At 51.3% G+C, this 23,998-nt stretch overlaps 1 protein-coding gene across 1 annotated transcript in view; it reads right to left on the bottom strand.

Annotated features, from left to right (window-relative positions):
* Positions 1-20,646, bottom strand: part of PTGIS (prostaglandin I2 synthase) — a 45,541-nt gene extending 24,895 nt beyond the window's left edge. The window contains exons 1-5 of the mRNA XM_060078917.1: positions 20,500-20,646; positions 9,881-10,004; positions 7,901-8,079; positions 5,247-5,390; positions 340-491 (exon numbers count right to left, since the gene is read on the bottom strand). Of these exons, the coding sequence (XP_059934900.1) occupies positions 340-491; positions 5,247-5,390; positions 7,901-8,079; positions 9,881-10,004; positions 20,500-20,573 (673 nt within the window). The 5' untranslated portion in view covers positions 20,574-20,646. The remainder of the gene's footprint in view (positions 1-339; positions 492-5,246; positions 5,391-7,900; positions 8,080-9,880; positions 10,005-20,499) is intronic.
* Positions 20,647-23,998: the final 3,352 nt, after the last annotated feature.

Genomic DNA, 23,998 nt, shown 5'->3' with positions numbered 1-23,998 from the left:
ATATGGCTTGAATTTCTTATCATCAGCATAAACTACTTGTAAAAAATTCTAGAGCAAATTAAATCTTAAAACTAGAGAAGGAGCATACACACACACACACACACACACTCAAGGTCCCCAGGCCCCACTCTAGATGTGCTGTATCAGAATTTCCACCAGGAACCCTAGCTCTAGTCCAAGCCCTGCCTCCCCACCACTCTGCTCTTGCATACCCTAATGACGGGGATCTCACTACCTTCAAGGGCATTAGAATGTCTTTCCTCCTATGTTGTCTATGATCCTCCCTCTCTGGGTCCCTCCATTAGCCCCACCATCCACCAGGGCCCCCATGGTGCTTACCCACTGACAGGGAGCCACGTGCCAGTTTGGGGAGCAGCAGGTCAAGCTGGCGGAAGGTGTGGAATATGTCGGCTGAGTGGATGCGGTCCTGGGCCTGGCTCTCCTGGGTGTGTGGCGGTGCCTCGACACCGTACAGAGTCAGGTAGCCGGCTCTGGGGGCGGCAAACAGCTGGTCAGGGGGTTGTCTTTGGATACTCCCGGCCAAACCCTCCCAGGGCTGACTACATGTTTTCTTCATTTGTACACCTGAGGAGCACCTAATTTTCCTGCCATGTGTCAGGGACCTCTCTGGGCCACAGAGTCAGCAGAGAAGAAAACAGACAAAAGCCTCACACCCTCATGGAGCCAACACTCTAATGAGGGAGACAGACCGACAGAGAAACGAGTGGACGAGTCATAGGTCAGCGGGGGCTCAGAGGGAGGGACAAAGGGGAGGGGCTCTTGGTGACGGATGAGAAGGAGCCAGCGTGGGAAGAGCAGAGGGAGGGGCCTGAGGTGCAGGGAAGAGCCAACCTCCTGCGGCGGGAAGGAGGCAGAGTGCGGAGGAGCTGCCCGGAGGCTGGTGAGCAGAGCAGAGTGAGGGGTGGCCAGTGAGGCGAGATGGGGGCACCGATCAGGAAAGGAGGCTCCTGCCCCTGGAGATGGAGTCAGGGTGGGCTCCCTGGAGGAGGCAGGTCTGAGCTGAGACCTGCAGGATAAGCAGGGGAAAGGGGTTCGGGCAGAGGGCACGGTCCCTGCAAAGGCCCAGAGCCAAGGGAGCAACCACAGGCAGGTCAGGGCGCTGCCAGGTACTGCTGGCCCAGGTGCTGGACTGGAGAGTGAGGGGCCGGGGCGGAGCGCCCTGGGAGTTTGCAGGGCCAGTTACACAGGGCAGGCAGGGGGCTGGGTGTCAAGAGTGAGAAGGTTGGCCTTGACCCAAAGAGCCCTGAGGGGTCTGAGCAGGAGAGGGACAGGGCCTGGTGGGGGCATGGAGAGAGGATGAGACACAGGAGCAAGTGCAAGCCCTCATGTGCACGCACACACACAACACACACACAACACACACACACTCAAAACACACACACACACACCGCCCGCAGGAATGCTCTCAGAGGAAATGTTTTCACCACCAGCCACTTTTTTTTTTTTTTTTTGCAGTACGGGGGCCTCTCACTGCTGTGGCCTCTCCCATTGCGGAGCACAGGCTCCGGACGCGCAGGCTCAGCGGCCATGGCTCACGAGCCTAGCTGCTCCGCGGCATGTGGGATCTTCCCGGACCGGGGCACGAACCCATGTCCCCTGCATCGGCAGGCGGACTCTCAACCACTGCGCCACCAGGGAAGCCCCACTAGCCACTTTTTAATGCTCCAGGAGCCCAGCCCCACTGGCCTCAGTTCTGGGAGGAAAACCACAGGTTTTCACTTTTTCCACATGGTGAGAGGGGCCAGGACTTCTGAGAGAGACACCGTGAAGCCCTGGTACAGCCCCTTCAGGCCCTCCTAGTCCCTGGATCTCCCAGGACAGGGATTTTCTGGAGAAGGAGCGGAAAGAAGCAAGAATGAGGGAAGGTGCGGCTGAGAAAGGCCTGTCTGGTCCCCACCTTGTCCCTCATTCACACAGCGTAGACACGTAGTAGGTCTTCAATAAATGGTCAATGCATGGATGGATGAGAAGGAGGGAAGGAGAGTGGGTGGGTGGGTGGATGGATGGTTAGGACTTAATCCTAAGGACACTGATCTTGGAAGAAACTATGGGGTCACCATGATTCTGAGCTCAGTTATCCAAGCTACTGTCCCACCTTTTCCCTGCATCCCACTCACCTTCCCCTCATCCAGTTTTGGCCTCCATGGCCCCCAGAGATGGCGAGTTCAAGACCTGCCCATCCCACTGGACTAAAAGGAAGCAATCCTTCCTTCTGAACAGCTAAAACGAGCTACCTATAGAGTCTAACCCGTCGGCCCTACTGATGCCCCTGCATCAGCCCAGAAGGAATTCCCTCCTCCTTTTCCTTCAAACGTGTTAAGCCCCTGGATCCCTCTGTCTTCAGTCTCCTTATGGCAGAAGTTGTAAAGGTGCAGCCCACAATCTAGATTCAGTCCAGAAACGTGTTTTGTTTGGTTAATAGAGTTTTCCTAAAAACAAACCGAATGCATTTTTTTTTTTCGGTACCCGGGCCTCTCACTGTTGTGGCCTTTCTCTCTGCGGAGCACAGGCTCTGGACGCGCAGGTCCAGCGGCCATGGCTCACGGGCCCAGCTGCTCCGTGGCATGTGGGATCTTCCCGGACCGGGGCATGAACCCGTGTCCCCTGCATCGGCAGGCAGACTCCCAACCACTGCGCCACCAGGGAAGCCCCCGAATGCATATTTAAACATTTGGGGAAATTCATACAAAATCTGGATTTCCCCCTCCATCTCATTTTGAAAAGGAGAGAGCCCGATCACTGGCAGCCTGCAGTCCTGCCTGGCAGCCCTGGGCAGGAGTGGAGTCACGGCCACCCCTCTTAAGTGGGAACAAGCTGGCAGGGTCAGACAGTCCTCCCCAGGCCCTGCGGTCTCTGTGACACTACAGTTAAACACCTGTCACCATTTTTTTCTTAAAGCAGAAAACTAGTTCCTTAGATAAAATCTCTACCAAAAATAGGCAATGAAAAATAACCCCGCCCCAAAAGAAAAGAAAACCAGGAAGACCACGAGGTTTCACACTGTGGACATGAAGGCCCTTCCTATGGCACCTCCACACCAAAATAACACCTAACACAGCTGAAGACAGGCAATAAATAATTACATGACCTATATATACAAATATGACCTACAGGTGGCGCTAGGAGCCATAAAGAAAAAGCTGGAATGGGTGGGGTAATGAGAGGGCCATCATATTAAATAGGGTGGCAGGAAAGACCTCCCTGAGCAGGTGACCCTTGAGATGAGACTTGAATGAAGTGAGGCGGGAGCCACGCCGACATATAGGGAAGAGCATTCTTGGGCAAGGGAACAGAAACTGCAAAGGCCTTGAGTTGGGAGCATGCCTGGCCTGTTCAAGGGGCAGCAAGGAGGCTGGTGAGACGATACCAGCGGAATCAGAGTTAGAACTCTGGATGTGACTGAGTGAGGCAAGGGCAGGACAGGTTGGAATCTCACGGTCTCGGGCTACGTGAACACACACCTCTGTACCAGTGTGACTGTCATCCAACTTGCCCACTGCCTTTCTATTTCAGGGGCTGCAGATGGTGAGGAAAAGGCCCAAGGAGGCAGGAGCTGCAGCCCAGGGCTCAGGCCCTGAAGACACAGGGATCCATTTACATCTGCCCTCCTGCACTGTGCCTGCTGTTACCATGAGCCTAAAGGGACCCAGCTGCCACCACGTGGCCCCCACCTCCCCAAGTGCCTCAGCTTCTTCCCTGACTTCTTTGCCCACACAAGGATACGGGATGGCAGGAGCTAGGAGACCTGGGAGTGCCCTGCTGTGAACTTGCTGGGTGGTTTTAGTGGCCCCTCTCTGGACCTCAGTCTCCACACCATATGGTGACAGGGTAGACCAGACCTGCATCACCCAGACCAATCACAGCCCTTGATGGTATCTGCACCACTCCAGGGTGAAATGAGAAAAAGGGGACACACCAAGGGTCGTGCTTGAGAGTGTAGGCTCTGCAGCCAGCCCTGCCAGGACCCCAACCATGGGACTGTGGGCAAATGACTTAGACTCTCCAGGTCTTAGTTATCTCATCTGTCAAATGGGGTTTGTAAAGTACCCGCTTCACAGAGTTGTTGTGAGGATTAAATGTATTAGCGCTCACTGAGCCTACAAGAACACACACACGTCATAAATATCCCTGTGTGCCCATATATGTCAGCAAATGCCTGTCCTTTATCTTCAAACTGTGTTGCTGTAATTTTTTGGAGCGGTTGAAATGTCTCGCTTGTATGAGATGCTTGTCATTAGGGGTGTCACCAAAAACTACTGGCTCTCCTTCCCTCACTGCCTGGGGCCATGCTCCTCCATCCCTGCCACCACACAGTCAAATCCACCAGCAGGTCCCACAGACCCCATCCCCCAAAGCTACCCGAGTTCTCGCCATCGCCTGGTCCAGGCCACCATTCTGTCTCGCCTGGGCAACTACAACAGCCTCCTAACAGGTCCCCCTGCCTCCCTTTCATTGCCACCCACCCAGTCTAGTCTCTATCTGGCAGCCAAAGAGAGCTTTTAAAACTCTAAGTCCGGGCTTCCCTAGTGGCGCAGTGGTTGAGAATCTGCCTGCCAATGCAGGGGACACGGGTTCGAGCCCTGGTCTGGGAGGATCCCACATGCCGCGGAGCAACTAGGCCCATGAGCCACAACTACTGAGCCTGCGCGCCTGGAGCCTGTGCTCCGCAACAAGAGAGGCCGTGATAGTGAGAGGCCCGCGCACCGCGATGAAGAGTGGCCCCCGCTCGCCGCAACTAGAGAAAGCCCTCGCACAGAAACGAAGACCCAACACAGCCAAAAATAAATAAATAAATAATAAAAATAAAGGAATTCCCTTAAAAAAAAAAAACTCTAAGTCCAATGGTGTCATGGCTCTGCTTAAACCCCCAATGTCACTCATCTCACTTAGAATAAATTCCAAAGCCTTCCATGGCCTTGAGGCTCTGTGAGACCAAGTTTCTGCCAGTTTCTCTGACCTCATCCCCCCGCCCCACTTCCTTGGCTCATTAGGCTCCAGCCACACTGGCCCTCTCGCCAAGCATCTAGGTGACCAGCAAGGCCCCTTTTCTGGCCTGTGTCTCCTTTACAGCTCATAGGCTGAGTCAGGCGACCACTCGGAGTCCCAGATACAAAATGTCGCCTTGCAGCCTTTGCTTTGGAGCATCCCAAACTGCTTCCCCATCCACAAAGCCCTCCTGGTCCCCTTGGCCACTATTAATGGCTGGTCCAGAGTGCTGGGCTCACCTGAGCAGGAAGCTGTAGGAGAATTCGAGGAGTCCCATCTCATGCCAGCCACTGCCTGCTTCCGTGGTGTCATCCAGCAGGACAGTGCGGAGGTTGGTATACATGGCTTCCGTGAGCGCCTGGAGCTCTTTGTGGAGGAGAGTCCTGGGGCAAGGAACCAAGGTGTGAGAGTGTAGCTTCCAAAAAAATATATATATATATGCACACAGGCACCTCCTTGGCCAAACCTCAGAGTCCCAGGGCTCTGGTGCCTCAGTGGCAATGAGGGCTTTTGGAAGATTGGCTTAAACAAAATATTATTATTTCTATCATCATCCACAATGACGATAGTCACTATTTATTTTGCCAAGCACAATGATCTCATTTCATCTTTTGACAGCCCCAAGGATAACAGTTACTATTATGATACCCATTTTACAGATGGAGAGACTCAGGGACAGAGAGGAAAGTGACTTGCCAAGGTCACCCAGCCAGTAAATGATACAGCTGGGACTGAAACCCTGATCTGCCCAACTCCAGAGTCTGAACTCTTAAACATGATAGTCATCCGCTCTCGGGGCACACGAGCTTGGATAAGGAACCCACAGGCTTGCAGAAGAGAGAGAACTAAGAAACCGGCCCTTTCTCCTTGAGATCCAAAGTTAGGGAGACCTGTTTGGATAAAGTGTCCTGGACCAAGGATTGCTAATAAACATGACTCCAAGTGAATGCTCCATGAGGAACAAGGGAATCTGGCTGGTGATCTGGTCTTATCGTGAGTACCTAGGAGTCTGAGGAGAGGACCAGCTTGGGGAGAGCATGTGGCTGAAGCCAGAAGCCCCTCTGTACTGAGCCTCCACGATACAGTCAATATTGAGCCACGACTGAATGTATGATTAGAAGGCAGGAAAGATGGGATCTTCTATCTAAGTTTAAGGCCCCTCTACACTGCACAAGGATCTAAACCATAAAGGACCCCACTGCATCGAGCGAAGCGTCCATGGGGTGGTGCAGAGCCGACGTGCAACAGCGACACCTTGTGGCAGCAACAAGACCAGTGCTAGTGTGCCCATCAGGTGCTCTGGCTCTCTGTCGCCCCCTGCTGTTTGGACATAGGATGGACCCCTTTAGACTGAATAAGCCCCTGGGTTCTTGGATAATTCAAGACGGGAAAGCTTCCAGAGGGGTTCCGTGAACTTCCAGGTAATAAAAGCTTTGGGATGTTTCACTGTTGGAAAAACAATAGATACGACCCATGTGAGATAATGTGTGTGAAGGGCTTAACATAGCGCTTGGCACATTGTAAGTGCTTAATACATGGGAGCTGACACAGTGATCAGCCCTGCTCCAGCTGTTCCCTTGACTCCACTCCAAGCACTAGTCCTTGACAGAGACAGTAGCCCCCAGTAGATGTGGCAGCCATGCCCAGAAGACCTCATGCCAGCTTTTGAGAAATGCCCAGAAACTCTCGGGGTAGACACTGGAGGAAACTGGGATCCTCCTGGGTAGGCGGGTAGGATGCAGTGAACTGTGGACTCTTGTTGCTAATGGGACCCCTAGAATAGCAGGACCCAGGACACTCAGGCTCAGGAATACTCCTAGCAGCTGTCCCACAAAGCCAAGGTCAGACTGAGCATTGCCTCTCATCCATGTTCACCTCATGATGCTGGCCTTTCCTCAGCTTTAGGAGTCCCGCAAAACCCAGCCTTCTAGAAGCTTTTCCTGACTCCAGGAGGTGAGTCTTCCTGGAGAGAGATCACTAAAGATGACCATCAGACCGTGTGCACTCTTTAGGGGAGGATGCAGTCTTACTTCCTCAGTATCTCGGTGGGAGGAGAATGGGCTGTGGAGTCTTCAGACCTGGGTTCAAATCCCAGCTCTGACACTTACTAGCAGTAGACCTTGGGTAAGTCACTTCACTTCTCTGAGCCTCTGTTTCCTCATCCGTAAAATATGGATAAAAATACCTACCTCTGAAGCTGTTGCACACACATGAACATGTGCCTATCAAACACCTGGCATTTGGCAGGTGTCTTCAGAGGGAGGTTGGCGTCATTCTGCACTCCTGCATCTAGGATGATGACCAGTGTATGAATGAATACAGGGTAAATGCCCTCACAGGTCCTTTTGTTGATGTAAGTATTACTTATGTTTCAGGACCTGCACCACTTCCTAGCTGTGTGACCTCAGGCAAGTCACTTCTCTTCTCTGAACCCCGTGTCCTCATCTATAAAATGGGGCTGTAAGTTACCCTCCAGCATTGCTGTGAAGACTCATGAGATCATGCCTGATGCCTGGCATAGAGTATGGACTCAAAAACATTAATCACCCCACCACCTCCCTTTATTTGACAGATGTGGAAACAGAGGCTCGGTGCGGGGGTGTGGTTTGCCCAAAGTCACACAGCTAGGATTTGAATCTAGGTCGAGCTGACCCCAACACTGGTCTTTTTCTACTAAAAATCAGAGCTGCCTCTTGGGAAGTAAAGAGTTCTTCCTCAGCCCAATTCTCTAGGGTTGTTTCTTGTTTTGTTTTTGTTTGTTTTCACAAAACGAAATGTCTTTACTGGACACCTGCTGTGGAAACAAGCTCAGCTCACACAGGACTTGAACTACGCAGGTAGAAGCCAATCGCCCACCTTGGCCCACCCATGGGTACCATCTGCAGCCACTCACGGTTTCATCTTGGACTTTTCATCACTGGGGCTGTAATGCGGAAGCTGCACATCGAAAATCCTCTCCATGAGGAAGACGGCGTAGGCGTGGAAGTCCAGCCTGGTGCGAGGCTCCCAGACCACCATGTCATAGGAGTGTGGGTCCAGGAGGACAGTGACATACCTGCCCCCCACCAGCACCTGGGAAGTTGGCAGGGATGGAGTAAGGAGTACGACTATGAACAAAAGCAGTTCTCAGAGGTCGACTTACCCCGTGACAGGCAGTGGCCCCACCGGGTACTTAACAGACAACGTCCCCTCATCTACCTCTCACAACCACCCTGTGAGGCAGGGACCATCATTCACCCATTTATAGCTGAAATGTGATGAGGCGTATAACGTGCCCGAGATCACACAGCTGAGAAGTGGCAGAGCTGGGAATGGAATTCGGCACTTTTTCTGAACCAAAGGTTATGCTCTTAAGCACCTCACTTTGGAGCATCTTCCATGGTTATCTTGGTTAATGTCGTATCTCCAGCAGCCAGGAGAGAGTCTGCCCACAGAAGCAGCAGATGGATGTGTGTGCATCATAGGTGGATGGATGGATGGATGGATGGGATGGATGGATGAATGGACGGATGGATGGACGGGAGGATGTTGGTGGATAAATGGACATATTACAGGTGTGGGTGGGTGGATGGATGAGTATTTATCCATCATAGGTGGATGGAAGAAAGGAAGGAAGGATGGATGGATGTTGTTGGATAAATGCTAGTGGATGTGAAAGCAAAACCTTCTTTGGGAGGCTGAGCCCTGTATGTAATATGCTGCTCAAGATGGGAAGGAAACAGCACTGGAGAGCTGTAATCCTGCAGTCAACAAAGGTAAAGGCATTTTCCCTAAGATGTCTGCGGAGGGGGTCACACAACTCTAACTACCCACTACCTTAGCCCTGTTTTCAAAATGTGGTCTGTGAGTCATGTTAATCAAACTCTCTTATAAAATACAAGCCACTATCCAAGAAAAATGCTATTGGATGGATGGTTAGATGGGTGGATAAATGGAAGGATAGATCATTGAATGTATGTGGGATGGAAAGACGGATGGATGGGCAGCTAGAGGTTGCTTGCAAACTAAATGTATGAATGAATGTTGGGTAAATGGATGGCAGGATGCTAAGTGGATGCTGGGTAAACAGACTGAAGGGTGAATGTTGGATTCACTTCTAACTTCCAAGTTAGAAGGAGACGTGGAAGGTGGATGGATGAGTGACGGGTGTTTGGATGTTGAAGTGGTGGTTGGAGAGAGATATAAATAGATGTATATAGAGTGGACAGACGTTGGATATTGAAAGGATAGATAATCAAATGCTGGGTGGTGGTGGCAGATGGATGGAAACGTGGGCAGATAAGCAGAAGAATGGAAGTTGGTGGAAATTGAATATATGGTTGAAAGTTGGATGGATGCTACGTCCATGAGTGGAAGAATGCTGGATAAATTGGGTAGACAGGAAGAGGAATAGATGAGGGACAAGTGGATGGATAGACAGATTTTGGATAGATATTTAGAAAGATGGACGAATGAGTGGATAGATGGAGGTTGATGGAAATGGAATATATGAATGAATATTGGATGGATATTAAGACGGAAGAAGGCTGCTTAGATATTGGGCAGATAGGCAGAAAGACAGATGTTAGATGGATGGGTGGATGTCGGACAGATGGAAGTTGAATGAACGGATAGAGGTCGGTTAGATGAACACACCAAGTATTGGATAATCTTAAGTGACTGCATAGCTGCATGTTGGGAAGATGCTAGAGGGATAATGAAGGGATGAATGTTAGATAAATGTTGGATGTACAGTTGGATAGGCATATAGAAAGTTGGCTGGACCACTGGATGGTTAGTGTATGGACAGGTATTGAAGAAATCAGTAAATACCAGGGTTAAGAGGCCCAGCTGCTCATCCCCTTCCCTCCCAAGAGGCGAAAGGGGCACTTACAGTAAAGATATCACCGTGCTTCTCCTTCATCCTCGTGAGGAAGCTGGCAGCATCTTTTCCAAACTCCAAAGCATAGCCCAACCAGGGGATACTGCCCAGGTCCAGGGGGGGCTCGCCGGGTCGCCTGCAGAAGCCACAGCACTTATCACCATTTGATAAAGCAGGGAAGAGAGTGTGGGGCATGGTGTGAGATTTTCAGTGGAGAGGAAGGCTTCCCTGAGGAGACATTTGACCGAAGACCTGAAGGCGGTGAGGGAAGGAGCCACGTGGATATCTAAAAGAAGAGCTTCCAAGCAGAAGGAACACGTGCAGAGGCCCCTAAGTTGGCTCATGCCTGGTGTGTTCAAAGAACAGTGAGGAGGCCAGGGTGGCTGGATGTGGGAACAAGACGTGTACAGTAGAAGGTGAGGCCGGAGCAGTACCAGGGGCCAGACCATGCAGGGCCTTGTAGGCAGCTCTGAGGACTTCAGCTTTTGCTCTGAGTGAGGTGGGAGCCATCGGAGTTTGAAGCAGAGGAGGGACAGGATTTGGCTTTGGTTTTTACAAGAGGCTTTTGGCTGCTGAGTAGGGAATAGACCACAGGGGGCTGAGAGCAGAAGCTGGGGTACCAGTTGATGTTGGTACATACTGGGGGGTCCAGTGAAGGTGGTCATCTCTCTGCAGGTAGGAGAACCTTCCAAAAGCCAGTAGTATTAGGATACAGAGTTCTCTGTTTGAGCCAGCATGGACCAAGGTCCTGGTCATCTCACACTTCCTCTCATGTCCACCAAGAAAGGGTAAGGCTGGAGAGCGTGGCTGGATGGCAGAAGGTGGTAGAAGAACTGCCCTCTCGCTGACCCCTGACTGCCCCTCTCCAGCTCAGAATCTGAGGTATCTCAGGAGGCCAGAGGCCATGCCCATGGCCTGTGGGGATGCCCCAGGGGTACAGGTAGCTCAGCCAGGGGGTAGGAAGGTTGTGTGTGATATTCAAGGTCAACATCTCATCTGTGAGAGCAGAGGGACTCCTCTGAGGATATAATAACATATCTACAGCTCACTACGGTGGATGGAATTCTAAGATGACTACAATGACCTACAACTGAGTGAGGCAGATGGTACAGTTGACTTTGAGAAAGGATGATTCTTCTTAGTGGACCTGACCTAATCAGGTGAGGACAGGGCTTACAAGGGGCAGGGATCTTCCTGGCAAAAGAGACTGAGATTTGGTATAAGGGAGATTCTTGGCTGCTGGCTTTGAAGATGGAAGGGGCCACATGGCAAGGAATGCATGGGGCCTCTAGGGGCTATGAGTGGACCTTGGCTGACAGCAAGCAAGGAAATGGGGACCTCAGTCCCACAACCACAAGGAGCTGAATTCAGCCAGATTCTCCCCTGGGGGTTCCTGAAAGGAAGGCAGCCTGGCCAACACCTTAATTTCTGCCTTGTAAGACTCTAGACAGAGAACACAGACACACTGTACTGGACCTGTGATCTACTGAAGTGTGAGCTAATAAATGGGTGTTGTTTTAAGCTCCCAACTATATGGTAATTTGTTACACAGCAAGAGATAACTAATACACTCAAACTGACATTGCACTTGCACTGGGCCCTGCCCTTGGCCAAGCATTTGATATATGAATGTCTCATCTCATCCTCCCTCTGAGGGAGGGGCTGTTAGCTAAAGAGAGCTATGTTACGATCACAAAATGGGCCTCACAATATTACATTCACACATTCACCAAATATTAACTATGAAGCAGGCATCGTCCTGGGTGCTGGAGATACAGGAGTGAACAGGGAAGATGAGGTGGAGGGCCCTGACCTCACGGGGCTTCCATAGTAATTAATAAGGGGAGACAGACCAAAACAAAGAAGCAATATCATTTCAGAGAGCGAGAAGTGTGAAGAAGAAAATAAAGGAGATAAAACGTGACAGTGAAGAGACAAATAACCCAATTTAACAATGCACAAAAGAATCGGAATGGACAGTTCTCCAAGGAAGATATACAAATGGCCAGGAAGCACATGAAAAGATTCTCAACATCATTGAGGAAATGAAAATCAAAACGACAAGCAGGACCACTTCAAATCCACTAAGACGGCCATAATGTTAAAATTAAAAAAAAAAAAAAAAAAAAAAAAAAGGAAATAAGTGCCGGGAAGACCACGGAGAAATGGGATTCCTCATGTATTTCTGGTGGGAATGTATATGGTGCAGCTGCTTTGGAAACGAGTCTCGCAGTTTCTTGAAAGATTAAAAGAGTGACTATGTCACCCAGCAATATACCCCAAAGAACTGAAAACATAAGTTCATAATAAACTTATACACTATTGTTCATAGTATCATTAATCATAATAGCCCCAAGGTGGAACCAACCCAAATGTCCACCGACAGACGAATGTATAAATACAATGGGGTGTATTCATACTGTGGAACGTTATTCAGTCATGAAAAGGAGTGAAGTGCTGATTCACGCTACAACTTGGAAGCACCTCAAAATCATCATGCTGAGTAAAAGAAGCCAGACACCAAAGGCCACACTGTGTATGATTCTATTTCTATGAATGTCCAGAAAAGGCAAATCAATGGAGACAGAAAGTAGATTCATGGTTTCCAGGGTCTGAGGGGAGGGTGGCATGGAGAGTGACTGCTCACGGGTACCAGGTTTCTTTTTGGAGTGATGAACATATTCCAGAGTTAGATAGTGGTGATGGGTGCACAGCCCTGTGGCTATACTAAAAACCACTGAATTGTATATTTTAAAAGGGTGAGCTTTATAGTATGGGAAATACATCTCATTAAAGAAAAAAGAAAGAAGGGTGATACCAGACAGTGGGGAGGCGCTAGTTTAGAGAAGGTGGTCAGGGAGGGCCTCTCCAAGGAGGTGCCATGTGAGCAGAGACTGGAAGGAAGAGCGGGGAGAAGAAACTTACAGGCAGAGGGAACAGCAAGTGCAAAGGCCCTGGGGTAAGAGTGCACTTGGTGATGTTCTCAAGACAGCAGGAGCCGCTGTGGCGCGAGTGGAGGATGTGGGGGTGAAAGACCGGAAATGACCTGGGGACCAAGAGGGCCAGTGGCTGAGGACAGAGTCTGGCTTTTATTACAAGTGTGGTGGGGACCCTCTGGAGGGTTTGAAGTAGGATTTAGGAAGTGATGTGATTGTGCTTTTAAAAGGTTGCAAGACAGCTTCCCTGGTGGCGCAGTGGTTGAGAGTCCACCTGCCGATGCAGGGGACACGGGTTCGTGCCCCGGTCTGGGAAGATCCCACATGCTGCGGAGCGGCTGGGCCCGTGAGCCTGCGCGTCCGGAGCCTGTGCTCCTCAACGGGAGGGGCCACAACAGTGAGAGGCCCGCATACCGCAAAAAAAAAAAAAAAAAAGGTTGCAAGAGGGAATTCCTTGGCGGTCCAGTGGTTAGGACTCCATGCTTCCACTGCAGGAGGCACAGGTTCAATCCCTGGTCAGGGAATTAAGATGCCACAGGCTGCGTGGTGCGGCCAAAAAAATAAATAAAGGTTGCAAGAGTGAGAGGCGGGAGGGAGATGTGTCAGGAGACTAAAGCAGTAACGGTGGGAGTGGAGGCTGTGAGCCGCCAGGAGCCAGGGCTAGCATCCCACTCGTCCACTTCCAGGGCGGGGGTTTTTGTGCCATCCCCAGGGGGGACCACCTTCCCTTCATCCTTCCCCTCCCTGTCTACCTTCTTCCACCACGGCCTCCCGCCTCCTCAGTCTGACTGTCCCCCAACATAACCCAAAGCGGGGAACAGGTGGTGGACAGAGAGACTGGCTAGATTTGAGGGCCAGAGTTTGGGAAATATGGAAGCAGAACCAGAGGTGAGGGTTGAGGGCATTAGGAAGCGCCTCCCCCCACCCCCTTCCACCTCTCGCCCCACTCCCACCCTGCCTCTGAGCCCATCATTGAGGAGACTCGCAAAGGTGCAGCTCGGGGATTCTAAGGGGGTGCTGGGGACGTGCCAAGACCCTTCCTCTCCCCTCGCCTCTCTGTGAGCCACCTTCTCCTGAAGGCTCCGTTTAAAGGCTGGCACAGCACAGGGCTGGAGGAGCCCGGTGTGCAACAGCCCTCTTCCAGTCCAGGTCTGAGCCCAGAGACAAGACACAGGAGCGGCGATTTTTGCACAAGAGGCAGGAGGGCAGGATGGTTGTTATGAGCCTGACTTTAGCACCACACTTCCTGGCTTCAAATCCCAGCCACGCTTCTTGCCGACCCTGTGACTTTGCTTCCCTACGCCTGTTTCCTCACCTGTAAAAGAGGAGTGACGACACTACAGACCACACTGGGCTGTGATGAAGATGAAGGGGGCTGTAGAACAGTGCCTGGCACCTGGCAACTGGGGAGCAGCTGGGGTGGGTCTGAGAAGCAGGACCAATATGACTCCCGGGTGCCATTTCTTGAGCAACGGCTATATGCCAGGTGCAAAGGTTTCCTTGCTTGGTAATAATGGCTGATACTTGATGAGCCCTGACTGTGTTATCCTTTGAGGAAGGAAGCATTGTATTTCTATCAAGCCCATTTTACAGCAGATGAAACTGAGGCACAGAAGGGGCTGAGCCACTTGCCCGAGAGCCCACCGTGGAGCGTCTGGGTTTCTAATCCAGGCAGGCCTGGCTGCAGAGCCCACACTCTTGATGCTACCCTGGCCCCAAGTCACCCCAAGTGGACATCTGCACAGCCACTTTGCAGGTGAGGAAACTGAGACACAGAGAGGTTTCAGCGACCTTCCCAAACGCAGGGCCTGAGACTTTCCCCTAAGACATCTTTTGGGGTGTGGATGGGGCTTCCTTTCCCTGCCTTTGACTCTGGCTGCCACCGGAGCTCCCCAGCGAGCCTGGTGTTATTTCTGGCAGCATTCAGCTTTCCCCTGCGAAGTTCCAAGGAGGTGCGGACAAAGGCAGGAAGCTGGGAGCCCAAGCGTCTGATTCCTGATGTGCCAGAGGCTACTTCAGCCCCCGGGCCCTGAATCCAACTCAGGCCCAGGTCACATTCCAGGGTGACTCAGCCAGAGGCCAGCGGGGGTGAAGGAGGCTCTATTTTGGGGTCTGCGGTCTCTAGCCTCCTTCATGGACACTCTCACTGTTCTGAAGCACTGCCAGGCCCTGGGGGGCAGGGATGCAGGGCGTGACCCTCTCATCCCCAGCTGCTGCCCACACGGCTGATCGCTGTCTTCCCTTCCTGGTTCAGAGACCAAAGCATCTTTTCTGATTCTCCCCTGGAGCTCTGATTCCCATCATGTGGGTTCCTCAAAAACCCGCCCATTCTTTGCTCACAGAGCCCACCGCCAATCCCATCATCTGTCCTGTCTTTCTCTCCCACTCAAACCTTTGAGAAAATCAGGGAGAAAGTCATGCATGGATATCAACCACCTTTGTGTCCCTTGAAGTATCCCACCCTCTCTGGACAGAAGTTCCATGAAGGCAGACACTTCTTGTAGACCCAGAACTTAGAACAGTGCCTGGGACATAGTAGACGCTTAATAAATATGTCTCAGATGAACGAATCATGCACACAGTTGGTGCTCAATGAGCAGCACCTGCCTCCCAGACTCATAAGAAGGTTAAGGGAGCTAATGCAGGTCAAGAGCCTGACACACAGTCTGCATTCTGGCTTGCCCAGAGCAGAGGCTGCTCATTTAGCTGTGCAGTGTTGGTAGATTGCCCAACCTCTCTGTCCAGTAGTTTCAACTCAATTCAGGGCCTCAAGGAGGATATAATGGAGGAACAGAGGGGCTGGCTGCTGCCCAGCAGGGTTGGAACAACCTGAGCCTGTTTAAACTGTTGAACCCTTTCTCTCCCCAGGGCTCATCCGCAGACTGTCGGCCACTAACCAAGGGTCTCCCTAACCCTCTTCTGCTCTTCCCTCCCATTGCCTCCCATGGTGTAGAAAAAGCACGTGGCCGCCTTGCTCTAGGTTCTGTTTTCCTGTTTTTGTAATAGACACAGATTCATAGAATTGTTCCTCAGCATCATAAAAGAAACAGTAGAGCAGGTATAGTGATAAATAGAACAGCTGCATGTTGGAGAGGCAATACGGAGTGGTGGAGACTGTGGCAAGGTTTAGGGCAGGTTCTACAACTGAGTCCCAGGCAAGTGTTGCTAGATCTTCCGATTTTTCAGGAGAAGCTGGAAATCTGGGGGTTTGTGTGTGTACTCCCCCAATTTTCCCCCCTTGTACTGTGTGGTCCACATCAGACCCATCTGGGGCTGAATCCAGTCATGGACTACCATTTGTTGACCTCCGGTTAGTGCATGTTAGAATGAGACAGATTTATTTTTGCCTAGTAATTCTGTATCCTGCAAGGGCCCAGAATGACCCTTGTGCCTCTAGGAACCCTCATCTGATGCCACTGTGCCACCCAAAAAAGGGTCTCCCACCCAGGAGACTTCTTCCAATGCTCCCTGGTGCAGCTACACAAGCCCAAAGAGGAAGACAGATGCATTCAGCCTGGTGTAGTGGCTGGGGCATGAGACCAGCCACGTGAGCTAGCTCAGAGCCCAGATGGAGAAACTAAGGCCCGGAAAGCAGGAAGGATGTTTCTGATACTCACATGGCAGATAATTAGCCCCAGTGGGCACAGCAGTCAGACTCCTAAGTCCCAACCCAAGGCCTCCTAACTCCCTGCTCACCACCTTTCCCAGGAGAAAATACTGACGGTTACTGAGCCGGGTTTTTAAATTCTTTGCCATACTGGCAGAAATTTGAATTTGGACTGGGAACTAGATGATAGTAAGAATTATCTTTTAGGGAGGTCCCCGGTGGTCCAGTGGTTAGGACTCCACGCTCTCACTGCCAGGGGCCTGGTTCCATCCCTGGTTGGGGAATTAAAATCCCACAAGCTGTGCAGTGTGGCCAAAAAAAAAAAAAAAAAAAAATAGCAGAAATTTATTTTTAAAAAAAGAATTATCTTTTATATTCTCAGGCAGAATAGTAGCGTCACAATTGTTTTTTAACATGCACCCTGAAATACTTAATGTTGAGATATCATGATATCTGTAATTTTTAAAAATATGTTAATAGCTGTCAAATCAAGGTGATGGGTACAAGGGGTTCTTATACTGTTCTTTTAATTTCTTCTGTATAGTTGAAACTTTTCATAGTTAAAAATGTTTTAATTTTTTAAAAAGGCCAGACGTAAAGACAAGAGTAACTGACTGACTGAAGTCATGCTTTTTTTACCCTTTAATTGAGAAAAGCATGAATTTTGGAACCAGCTAGATGTAGAATATAACTTCTGTGTGGCCTTAAGGAGGTCACTTAGCCTTTCTAAGCCTCAGCTGTCAGGTGGGGTGATGGACATCACCTCGGGGGCTGATCAGGAGAAGGGAATGAGCCGTGGGAGGTGCAGGGCCTCGCGTGTTTTTTGGGGGTTTTTTTTCTTTTTTTTTTTTTTTGCGGCACGCGGGCCTCTCACTGTTGTGGCCTCTCCCATTGCGGAGCACAGACTCTGGACATGCAGGCTCAGCGGCCATGGCTCACAGGCCCAGCCACTCTGCAGCATGTGGGATCCTCCCGGACCGGGGCACGAACCCATGTCCCCTGCATCGGCAGGCGGACTCTCAACCACTGCGCCACCAGGGAAGCCCCCCTCGCGTGTTTTGACCCAAACTCTGGATCGCCATCAACACAGCATCAGTCTCGTCTACCTCTTTTTCCAACACTTGATTATTTGTGGTTCCTGAAGAATCTTCTGGTCATAGCTGTACCTCTTACTATCTTAATATCATGTGGTTTAAGACTTTTGAGCATTCAGATCACAAATAAAATGTGTGGGAAGAATGAAAATTCATTTTTTCTGAAAATTAAAAATTCCTGAAGCCCAAATTTTTAGTCCACGCAACCCTGGGCAAGTTGCTTGGCCTCTCTGGGCCTCAGTTTTCTCCTCTGTAAAATGGGGATAACAAGAGTGCCCCCATCTCCAAGTTAGGAGAAAATGAGATTGGGGGCCTAAATTCCGGCCCCTGTGGGGTCTCCCAAGGGTCCACGCAACTCTTCCCCCCCAGGGTCCACACTACCACCCACACAACTGTCAGTGGCCCCCATACCCACACTTCTCCCCAGTACCCACCTGGTGAAACTTCTAAGCTGTCCACAGGTATAAAAATCAACAACTCACCCTCAAAGACAAATCAGCTCTCTGGATTGATAGCAAGAATTAGTGAAAATAATGTTTGGCATTCCTTCTAATCCAGCAATTCCACTCTCACCTACTATTATCGTCACCATTCCCTGTTTTGTTTTGTTTTGTTGGGTTTCTTTTGGCAGTGCCGTGCGGCCTGTGGGATCTTAGTTCCCTGACCAGGGATCGAACCTGTGCCCCCTGCAGTGGAAGCATGGAATCCTAAACACTAGACTGCTAAGCAATTCCATCATCATTCCCATTTTAAAGACTGGGAAACTGGACTTTTCTGGCAGTCCAGTGGTTAAGACTGTGCTTCCACTGCAGGGGGCACAGGTTTGATCCCTGGTTGGGCAACTAAGGTCCTGCATGCCGTATGGTGTGGCCAAAAAAAAAAAAAGCATAAAGATTGGGAAACTGAGGCAGAGAGCAGTTACTCAACTTGTTCTTATTCCTGGAGGCTGGGAGTTTCCATATGCTAGGCACCCAGGTTCCCAGGCTCCCAGAATCCATGTATTCTGTGGCTGCCCTCATCTGCCCCAGAGAAAAGCACAGACCAGGAGGCCCCACAGGATGAGCCCAGCACATTGTCTGAAATAGCAAAAACACTGGAAACAACTTGAGTCCCTCAATAGGGACAGGAATAAAAGGGAAAAAAGAAACCTGCACCTATTCATACTATGGAATACTACACACAAAAAATCGAAAGAATGAATTCGATCTCCACATAGCAACATGGACGGATGTCAAAATGAAAATCTGGAGTGAAAACAGCAAAGGTACAGTCTGAAAACAACTCTGTTCAGAGTTTGCAAAAAGCCTGACAACTTAGGAAAAATAATTTATTTCTCTATAAGGAAACTTATCTGTAGCCTTTTTCGTTTTCATTTTTCCAGGCAAATGATTGAATGTATGGTGTTACGTTTCACCTGGAAAGGTGTCCAGAGGTTGAACAAAAACATCGTGAACTCACTGTGTGGAAATTCAACTAACACATTGTTTAAAAATAAAAGGTTTCCAGAAAATTTCTGGAATTTTCAGACACTCTGATTTAAACACACACACACACACACACACACCCCACAGTTCCACTGCCCTGTGTTATCTATGAGCTAATGTCTATGCGTATAAGAATAATTTTTGAAACAGCTGGGAGGCTGAGGAGATATGACAACCAAAGGCAGTACCCTGGATGAGATCATAGCACAAAAAGAAGACGTTAATGGAAAAACTGATGAAATTCAAATAAAGTCTGCAGTTTGGTTAATCGTAACAGACCAGTGTTGGTCTTTTTCGTTTTAATGACTGTACCATGATAATGTAAGAGGTTAACAATAGCAGAAACAGTGCGGGGTATTTGGGAACTCTTTGTACAACTTTTCTGTAAACAAAAAACCAGTCTAAAATAAAAAATCTTTTAAAAAGATCTGGGAGGTTCCTCTCAAATTAGTCAACAGTAGAGGTCCTGAATTGTTGGAAGAGTGGTTAGAAGGGCTTCAGTCTTATTTATAATGGGATAAATGCTTAAGTCGAATGTATTCCTTGTGCAATTCAAATTAATTTTTAAAATATTTTCTAAAAAGAAAAAGATCTATACTTCCATCTCCTTGATTTGAGATGGATGAGTTTTACTTTGCTCCTAAATCGCAGATTCTCAATGGAGCAGGAGAACCTTAGGGACTAGGAAGCTGAGGCATTTGGTTCTGGTTCTACTCTGCCCGAGTAGACCTCAGCAGAAGGGAGACCCCTTTGTGGCCCTGAGTTTCTCTGGCAGAGGGAAATACCGAGCCTACTCAGCCCCTGCATCCGGATCGGGGAATCCTGTGGAAGGTGGTTCCAGGGCCGGTAAGAGGGCATCGTTCAGGGCCTCTGCCTTCCCCAGCCTCAACTCTGCCGTCTGCGTAATGGGGGTGAGAGCAAGCCTGGGGGTTGACACCGAGTTGGTGCACGATCCAGGCAGAGGCTGAAGAGTGGGAGGGGGCTTCTTCCACCGGGAGTCACACCGAGCATGTCCACGCACCCACTCTGCACCCGTGACTCTCGGTTCTCACCTGAAACCCCCTCGCAGGTCCCGGGCACCGCTCTTTGGGCCAGGCCCGGGCTTCTCGCGCCCCGGCCGAGCGAGTGTGTGCGGTGGGTGCGCAGCGCTCTGGGACTCCTGTCCCTGCACCTTCCCGCGCGCGTCTCCCCAACTCTGAGCCCTCTTTAAGCCCTCTGGGCCTGGCCCCCTCGCCGGGGCGGGGGAGGGGCGCGGAAGCCCCTTCGGCCGGACACCTGGACTCCCACCTCCAGGCTCGCCCGGTGGGTGTAGGGGACGGTGGGAAGAGGACCCTCTCCTGCCCGGAGGACTGGAGCGGGGGCTCCGACGTGGGCCTGCCGCTGGCTCGGCGACCCCCTCGCCGCAGCCGGGGCGCGGGCCTGAGCGGAGACGACCCTTTGTCTGGCCGGGATCGGCGCTGGCGGGCCGGGGTGGGGGGAGCCGGGGGCCGGTCGGGCGCGGGGCACTCACCGCGTGCGCCGGCGGGTCAGCAGCAGCAGCAGCAGCAGCGCGGCCAGAAGCCCGAAGACCACGGCCCAGGACATGGCAGGCCCGGCGACCAGGCTACGGCTGCGGAGCGCCGGAGGCGGCCGGCTGGCTTGGGGGCCACGGGGGCCACGGGGGCCCAGTCCCGGAGCCGACCCCGCCCCCACGCCCCTCCCTCTCCCCCCCTCCCCCGCCCACCCGCGTACGGGCGGGGGCAGGGCCTGCGATCCCTGCCAGGTCCAGAGGGGTGGGTGGGGTCGCTCTTGGAGACTCCTTTCGGCTCAGCTTCTGCGGGACGGGCTCCGACCCCCTGGCCCAGGAAAGGGTGGAAGGGGTGTGCGTGGAACGGGAGGGATGGTGCAGGGGAAAGGGAGGGGATGTGCAGGGAGGGGGGGTTACGCGGGGGTGTGGGGGAGGAATGGGGGATTTGGGGAAGAGGAAAGAAGGGACTATGGGGGGACGGAGGGGTGATGGGGATAGAGAAAGCGTGAGGATGAGAGGTCAAGCGGTGGCAGAGTAGGGAGTGGGGGTGGGAGGGGACTGGAAGGGCCTTTCCTCCACATTCCACCTAAACTGTCTCCACCACTCTAGCCGCCCCCCCGCCCCTCACCCATCCCATCCCCCCCCCACCCCGGATGGGCTAGAGACCATTAGTTTTCTATCCTGTTGGTCTGGGCGGAGTGGCATTGTACCGCCGCCTATTTTACCTTCAATAACTACAGTGGAGAGGGCACAAGAGCTCAGAGCACCGCGCTCTGAGTCCCTCATCTGCAACTGCTGTAAGGGACAATAAGTGTACATCACCCACGTGTACCCGGAGCACAGCAGGGGCTCAGAATATGGTGGACATTGTCACATTACCTGGTGCTTAGGGTGTTGGCCTCTGGTGCCCGTGGCTCTGCAAGAGACCACCCCTGGGCACTGGCGAGAACCTGGGCTCCCAGCTGGAAGCGTCTGGACCTCACTCCACCCTCTCCACTCCCTACACACCCCCCACCCCACTTACACCTGGGAAACCTTGGTCAGGGAACTTACCCTCTCTTAAGCCGCTTCCTTATCTGGGGACAGAGAGGTCAGAGTTGTACTTTACCTTAGGGGGTTGCCGTGAAGCATTGATGAGAGCTTGTCAGTAGAGGGAAGTGCAAACTAGGAGTGCTGGGCACGTGTGAGTTTTGTGAGGCAGGGGGCAGAGTGTGGAGCTGGGACCCAGAATGTCTGATTCTAATCCTGGGGCTGTTGCTCACTGCTGGGTGAATTGCGACAGGTTTCATTTCATCTTACCAATAGCCCCCAGGCTGAGCTGTTACTCCTCCCTGGTCTCTTGGCTTCTGCCCTCATCTCTCTGCAGTCCATTCTCCCCGCGGTTGTCCGAAGAATCCTGCTAGAACCTAAGTCAGATCCTCCACTGAATCCTGCTCAGAACCCTCCATGGCTCCACCTCACTCAGAGCACAGCCCAAGTCCTTACAAGGTCCTGTGAGGACATGATCTGCCCCCTCCCACCTCTACCTCCCTGCCCTCGTGTCCTCCCACTCTCTGCCTCACCCACTCTGCTCCAGCCACACTCACCTCTCACCCTGCCCCAAGTGTTCCAAACTCACGCCCACCTCAGGGCCTTTGCACTTGCTATTCCCTCTGATTGGAACACTCTTCTCTCATATACTTGCACAGCTGGCTTTTATCATCACATCCCTCATCCCTCTGTCTCTGCTCAGTTGTCAGCTGCTCAAAGAAGCCCTCCCTGACTGCCTGCTCTAAGGCAGTCACATCAGCCCTGTCTGTTGCCTTGAACTGTTTTGGGTTTGTTTTTTTTCTCCTTGACAGTACTTAACATTTCCTGCTATCATATTAGAGCTTCATTTATTTGTCTGTTTAATGTCGGCTGTCAAGGCAGTTGGATGACCCTCATGTGGCCTCAGCAGACTGAGAATGTCAAGAGGCAAAAGGAGTTTCTTGAACCTCTTGTTTATTTATCCGGCTTACCCACCAGCAAAGCTGACAATCCCAAAAAGGCCACAGAACAGGCCTGGAGGATTTTCTCCACATTTGGGGAGCCCCACGGGGCAGCCTTCTGGCAGTGGGGTTCACAGTCCGGCTTGGCCAATACTAAACCGTGTGACCTCAGGCAGTCTGCTCCACCTCCCTGAGCCTAGGTGCCTCATCGGTGAAATGAGGATGAAGTGAAGAGTAAATGACCTAATCCAGGTGACACACTTGTCAGAGTGCCGGGCGCACAGTGAGCTTTAGTGGGGGTCAACTGCCATTAGCACTTAATTCCAATCCAGCCTCTCACCATATGTGTGATCAAGGCTTGGTCTCAGTTTTCTTATCTGAGAAATGGGGAGAACAGTTCCTTCCTCACAGGACAGTTGTGAGGACTGAATTAAATGATGAGAGAATGAAATCACCCAGCATGGGGCCTGGCACACAGTAGGTGCTCAATAAATGTTAGCTCTCCAATCCCACACCCCTGGCTTGAGTGCAAACTAGCATCACCTCAGTCCAACTCCCCCCCCAAATAAAATGTCCCTCTTTCCCCTTCAGCCCAGGGGCAAAATCCCCTCTAGGGAAGGAGGCCAGCTGCTCACACACCAAAGAGGGAAGAAGGTTTTGGGGCCCCTGGCTTCTCCCTTGCTATCAGAATCTGATTTTGTTCATGAATCAAGCAGGTGTTTAGGAAGATGGCCCCACCCCCTTCCCACAGAATGAACCAGCATTGGTCTGAGCCAGCCAGGGACATCCCTCTTTGCTAGGGATTGGTCCAGTGGTGGCCACGTGAGCACCATCTGGACATTTGTTGGGGGCTTCTGGGAATTTTTTCCCTCCCTATTCTCCTCCTTTTCTTTGGGGGCCATTGTGTAAGGATGTGATGGTGGGGATATTATGAGGGAAGGCCAGGAAAATGGCAGAACCCCAAACCAGAGCTGCAGAGGAACCATCCCTGGAACCACTTGCCCCCAGACTTATCGTTTAATGAGCTAAGCAAATGCCTTTGTTGCTGAAGACACCGTGAGTCAGATTTTCTCTCACTTGCCGCCAAAAACTTTCCTAACTAAGATGACTTCCAGTTATGGCTGTGCCGAGGACAACGTGACGTAATCATGCATCCAAAGCACCTTGCCCATGAGGAGCATTCAAAAATGTCACTTCATCTCATTAGTTTTGCTTTTTTTTTTTTTTTTTTTTTTTACAGCTCAGTCTTTCTATGCTTATTGGGCTAATAGGGCATTCAACTTTCTGGTTATGGCATCTTGCAGGAACAGGCAGGCTCTGAAAAGTAGCAGATATTCCAAATTCCCCTGACCCGTGAGGACTAACAGGGCCCTGCAGAGGACAGGGCTGGTATGTCCTCAAGAATGAAGAGGAGGGAAGACACCCCAAGAGTGACCCTCAGCCCATGGTGAAGGGCTTGAGAGCCAGGTTCAAATCCCAACATTGCCCACTCGCTTGCTGTATGAAACCTAAGCAAGTCACTTCATCTCTCT

The sequence above is a fragment of the Mesoplodon densirostris genome, chromosome 16 (genome assembly GCF_025265405.1).
Source record: "Mesoplodon densirostris isolate mMesDen1 chromosome 16, mMesDen1 primary haplotype, whole genome shotgun sequence".
NCBI lineage: Eukaryota > Metazoa > Chordata > Mammalia > Artiodactyla > Ziphiidae > Mesoplodon > Mesoplodon densirostris.
Note: the sequence above shows the minus strand (reverse complement) of the source record. Positions and strands in the feature narration are given on the sequence as shown.